The sequence below is a fragment of the Micropterus salmoides genome, unplaced genomic scaffold (assembly GCF_014851395.1).
Source record: "Micropterus salmoides isolate LMB-PRFRI ecotype aquatic unplaced genomic scaffold, ASM1485139v1 Ms_hic_scaffold_2262, whole genome shotgun sequence".
NCBI classification, from domain to species: domain Eukaryota; kingdom Metazoa; phylum Chordata; class Actinopteri; order Centrarchiformes; family Centrarchidae; genus Micropterus; species Micropterus salmoides.
In genome coordinates this window covers 32,763-38,025 of record NW_024041443.1, presented here as the reverse complement: position 1 = coordinate 38,025, position 5,263 = coordinate 32,763, and the positions used below count along the sequence as shown (strand labels likewise).

Here is a 5,263-nt window from a genome sequence, read left to right as displayed (position 1 = left end):
TAGTGACAGGAAAGAAGGAGAAATGGCTGCAAGGTTACTGCTCCGCTCTGCGGTTAGAGCCGCGACAACCTGCCGGGCTGCCCCGGTCCCGGCTCTGACCCGCGGCATGGCTGCCGGAGGTGAGGACGGAACCACACGGAGCTATAAATTCTGAAAAACTGGGGAAATATGAGTTTATAAGGGCGGTTTGTCCGCATCGAGCTCAGGCGGAAGTCCTCCACACGCTTAGCTGGTTAGCATTAGCAACGTTAGCAGACCTGCTACATTGGCTGCGAGAGGTCAAACAAGAGATTCAATAATTTAATGATTAAATCTGCTGTAGCTATAATAAACTTTACCCAAGTGTGTTATGTTTACGCTGAATACTGTTCAGTGCAGGGAACTTTGGAACGTTAGTGTTGCTAGTTATATTGACCTAAACACAGATTGTTAGCTAGTTAGCTTAGCTTAGCACAAGTGTCTCCCTATTGATTAACGTCGTGCAGCCATAAATAATCTGTGCTCTGTGAAGTTTCGTGTAGTTGGACTTAAATGACTTTAAAGATGTTAACTCATAGTGAATAAAATTATAACTAGTTGTGACCAGCTAGCGAAATTCCCACACCTTTATTTTTTAAAATTATTTTATTGTTTATTGTTTAACTATTATGTTAGCTGTTACAGTTCTGGGGTTATAGGTATATAGTTTTTTTTTATAAATAACAGTATATTGCCTATTTTTATTACCACATTCATTCATACACTTTTAATTATCTCTTATGTTCTGTGTGTGTTGCATGCTACAAACTTTTTTTTTTGTTTTTAGTTATTGAACCTTGTGTTGCATAATGACAAAATAATCAACTTTGTACCTTGTAGAGATGATATTTATAATTCCACATTAAGATTAATAAAGCACTCTTATGTCTGTGGTAATACAGCATATTAGAGCTGAAACGGTTGGTCATTTAAGTTGATCGGCAGAAAACTAATTGGCAGCAATAATGATTCATGTTTACGCCCATTATCAAGCATTAATAATAAAAATTATCTGGTTGCAGTTTCTCCTGCATGAGGATTTGCTGCTTTTCCCTGTTTTGTATCACAGTAAACTGAATATCTTTTGCAATAAAACATTTAAAGACGACACGTTTTCTACACTAACCTGTGAGTCTAAATACTTTAGGTTAATCAAAATGAAAGTAACTTTCATTTGCAGTTGTAGTCAAAGGAAGGTGACTCAAGGTGACCCCTCACTTGTTACCGTCAGTCTTTCATCAGACGTGTTATTTTGTTGGCAGGGATTCCCACGGATGAGGAGCAAGCCACAGGCCTGGAGAAGAAAATCATGAACGCCATGAAAGTTGGAACGGTAAGGTCATTAATCTATAATAAGCATGTGTCTGCCCTTTGTTTCTATCCGTCATCAAATGAACATGGTTTAAATTTTCTGCTGTAGTTCTTAAACAACCCCAAAATGGTCAGTGGAAAATATTTATAAAGTGAGGAATTATTTGGATTTATTATCAAATTTGACAGAACACATGAGCAGGCCTCAACCACACAGCCAACGATGTGTTTGCTGATAAACATCAGCATATACTCGATATATGACTGCAACTCTAACAATTATTTTCATTGTTGATTCATCTGTTTATTATTTTCTCGATTAGTCGTTTGGTCTATAAAATGTCAGAAAATGGTGGAAAATGTTGATCAGTGTTTCCCAAAGCTCCTCAAATGTCTTGTTTTGTCCACAACCCAAAGATATTCAGTTTACTGTCACAGAGGAGCAAATAAACCCAGAAATATTTATATTTAAAAAGCTAGAATCAGAGAATTTAGACTTTAATTATTAATCATTGCAGCTCTAATCGATACATCCACATCACTGTTACTGTGACCTGGGCCAAGATAATCTGCCTGTAGTGTCGGTGTATTGATCAGAATCTCTTGCAGCCCTATTATCCAGCTAACAGACTTTACAGAAGCTGCTCCACTTATAAGTAATTAGTCTTTTGGGAAATTAAACATATCCAGAGCCAGTTAATCATTACTCTGGCGGCTGTTATCTGTGCCCAGCAGGCGTGTTGTGGGACTTAATGGGAAATTAAAATTGATCAGTTAGAGTAATTCATCTGGGTGAGAGAACCGGGCTGTACCTGACTGGACTGGGTAAAAGAAACCACGCCTTGATACTGAATCTAATTTACACGGTACGCTTAAATAAAATGATATATGAAATATAATACTGTTACATGCAGGTCGAGTCAGATTTAGATAATACTTCATCCTCGTATTATCGACACCCAGAAGATCACTAACCCAACCTCACCCTTCCCTCTCCTTCAGGATCCATACAGCATGATGAAGCCAAAAGAGTACGCTGGCTCCAAGGCTGATCCCCACCTTGTTCCCTCCATCACAAACAAGAGGATTGTGGGATGTGTCTGTAAGTTACCTTTTTAAAGTCTTCAACATTATCTGGCTGGTTTAAAAAGACTTTACTGTACCCCTCATTGAATCCATCAATGAGCTTAAAACTTAGATTTGGTCTGTGTTGATAAGTCATTCCCTAGTGGAAATCTCTTTAAACCAGAATTGTGAGACAAAAAGAGAGAATTTTAATGACACAAGACGTTATATGATACACGTCTTTACAGGATTTTGGCAGGCATTTATTTGTAGAGGGAAAAATTTTATTTTTTGAAAATGAATCGGTGAAAAATGTTCACACGGGTAAAGAATCCAACCTAACTGTGTTACCTAAAACGCATGAAGTGTGAAAGTTGGTGAGAACATGAAGCTTAAAGGGGGTAAAGGCCGGTAGTGATAATTATCGCAATATAATTTTCTTCAATAACAATATAATAAATGTTCAAAATATCGTCTATAAATATTTGCTTCAATTCATTTGAATCACAAACAAATTGGCACCAAATTTTTCTATTAAAATATTTTATTGAAAAAAAAAAAGAGTCCTGAAAAAAGATTAACTAATATTTGTAGAAAAAGATAAGTTTTAAATGTTCTAACTCAGACTTGTGAAGTGATCCACTGTTCAAGTGTCAACCATAAAGAAAAGTTTAACCACATAATTAACCATCTGGTTTCTTCGATTTTCACTCAGAAGCAAAAATCTGCCTTTAAACTTGAAAGAAATAATGATTTGACACATATTGTCATAATTATCGATGATATGAAATGTTTTTATCGTGATAACATTTTTGGCCATATCGCCCAGCACTAGTGTGAACTAGCAGCACAGTCGCTTCCTGAAACTTTTTAATGCAGGACCGTCTCTCACACAGTGCATTAGCACCATGAAAGTATCCAAGAATGTTGCTCCTCGTCAATCTAGTTCCTTTTTATCAATTAGTTTTTTTTACATGATTCTAAAATATTTATACAGGTGTGTTGTATTCAGTAACATCGGAGCTTCTTTGTGTTTGTGTCTCTCACCTGGTCTTATTTCCTCGTCTGCAGGTGAAGAAGACAACACCGCCGTGGTTTGGTTCTGGCTTCATGATGGCGAGGCCCAGCGCTGCCCGTCCTGCGGTTCCCACTACAAACTGGTGCCCCATGAGCTCCCTCACTAACTTATATACATACCTCTGTTATTATTTACCTCTATTACTCAGCTGTGTGTCTGCACAGTGTCGGCTTCTCTTTGAAATATTCCTCTTACCTTCAGAACGAGGTGACAAACGATCAGACGGCGATGATTGATTGACTGATTGGTCTTTTGACTTGTTCTGTCACAGTACTTGATCTACCTGCTAACCTCATCAGTCTTTGCTTTACATGTTACCATTCACAGAGGGATCAGATGTGGTTTGGGACACAACTGTTTAAACATTTCCAGTACGCTGCAGTTTACATTGACACATGTACTGTACAACGTTACACTCGGCCCGCTTACTCCTTTTATTTGAAACAATAAAGTCCTCATCTCAAGTGTCTGCTGTGGATGTGCTTTACTTGTTGCAGGCTCTTTTCTTCAGTTGCCAAGAAGGTTGAATTCAGTCATTTAAGTCTTAGTCTTAGAGTTAGGCTACACACAAAAGAGTTAACTGAGGAGTAAAAAAGGTTTCTGCGAAGGCCGATTCATTCATGAACAGACTTGACTCCGACAGTGAAGTGTAAGAGTTACGTCAACTCTCAAGTGACATGACTAATCCAGTGTATGCTCTGAACAGCCAGCCAGAACAAGGATTTAATCCTCATCTGCCTCGCTGTTCATTCTTTAAACACATCCCTACATTGAAAATTGTTTTCTTTTATCCTTCATTCACCAGCAGCAAATTGGTGTAATTAACAACCATCTATTAGGTATGTTAAATGTATAAAAAGGTATTCAATCAGAATATTAGCTGAGATGGAAACAAAGAAAACTCTCTGCACACATGAGACATTCATAAAGAGAATGTATGACCACGTTGAGAAGTTTAGACAACGCATGAAATGTGATTGTAAGTTAAAGCTTTGCTTTATTTTGTTTGCAGCCCTGATAAATGCAAAAAGAAAAAGTGATGTGTCCTATCAAATGTAAACTGGGCTACAACTACTCTCAATTTTGATTATTCTTATTGGTCATCGTGATCATAATATCTTGTGTCCTGCATTCATCTGGGACATCAGAAACCTTTGCAGCTGGTATGAATTTAACAATTTTAGTCAGTTTGTGAGGAAAAGTCAAGGATTTATTACTCTAGTAGTTTTTTACTTTAGTAGTTTTAAAATAAATCATAAATAGGTGAGACAAGTGTTCTGTTGGAACATGAGTAAAGGAGGGATAGTAAATGGACAGAGCTGTTAAGAGGAAAACGTATGTGGTCTGAGTTTAAAAACATCTCTGTCACCAGAGGGCGCCAGTTACAAATATATTGAACTCATGTTTCTGTATGGTGCGACTACACAGCTGTTCCCTTTAACTGGTTGGTTCATTTCTTATCTCATAGTGATTGTATTTAGTATTAATAATCTGACTCTGCAAATCAACTAGTAACAAAAACTGTCAAAATAGATGGAGTGGAAAGTACAATATTTTCCTCTGAGATGGAGTTTATTTAAGTACAATAAAAAGTAATATGGGAATGTAGAAATAGTGACAGACATGGGAGAGATTGGTCACACACAGACATTGGAGCAGTAAGATAATGCACCAACAACATGGACTTCTCAAATACCCATACACCACTGAGTCTCGTGACCTTTACAAACAGACTGCAGGGACTTTAACAGCAGCAGCTCATCGCCTTTCATACATGATGGACAGACAACT

The 5,263-nt window shown here is 37.5% G+C and overlaps 1 protein-coding gene across 1 annotated transcript; it reads left to right on the top strand.

The window, feature by feature from the left end:
* On the top strand, positions 1–3,939 carry LOC119917832 (cytochrome c oxidase subunit 5B, mitochondrial-like). The gene is made up of 4 exons (XM_038738251.1): positions 1–119; positions 1,281–1,351; positions 2,332–2,431; positions 3,466–3,939. The coding sequence occupies exons 1-4, from the start codon at positions 23–25 to the stop codon at positions 3,576–3,578; spliced, it is 381 nt and encodes a 126-aa protein (XP_038594179.1). The 5' UTR covers positions 1–22; the 3' UTR covers positions 3,579–3,939.
* The last annotated feature ends 1,324 nt before the right edge of the window (positions 3,940–5,263 follow it).

Excerpts from the sequence above, each read along its gene's own strand:
- LOC119917832 (XM_038738251.1), top strand. The coding sequence starts at position 23 with ATGGCTGCAAGGTTACTGCTCCGCTCTGCGGTTAGAGCCGCGACAACC. Across the intron at positions 120-1,280 it reads CCGCGGCATGGCTGCCGGAG|GGATTCCCACGGATGAGGAG; the intron begins GTGAGGACGGAA and ends TTTTGTTGGCAG. Across the intron at positions 2,432-3,465 it reads GAGGATTGTGGGATGTGTCT|GTGAAGAAGACAACACCGCC; the intron begins GTAAGTTACCTT and ends CCTCGTCTGCAG.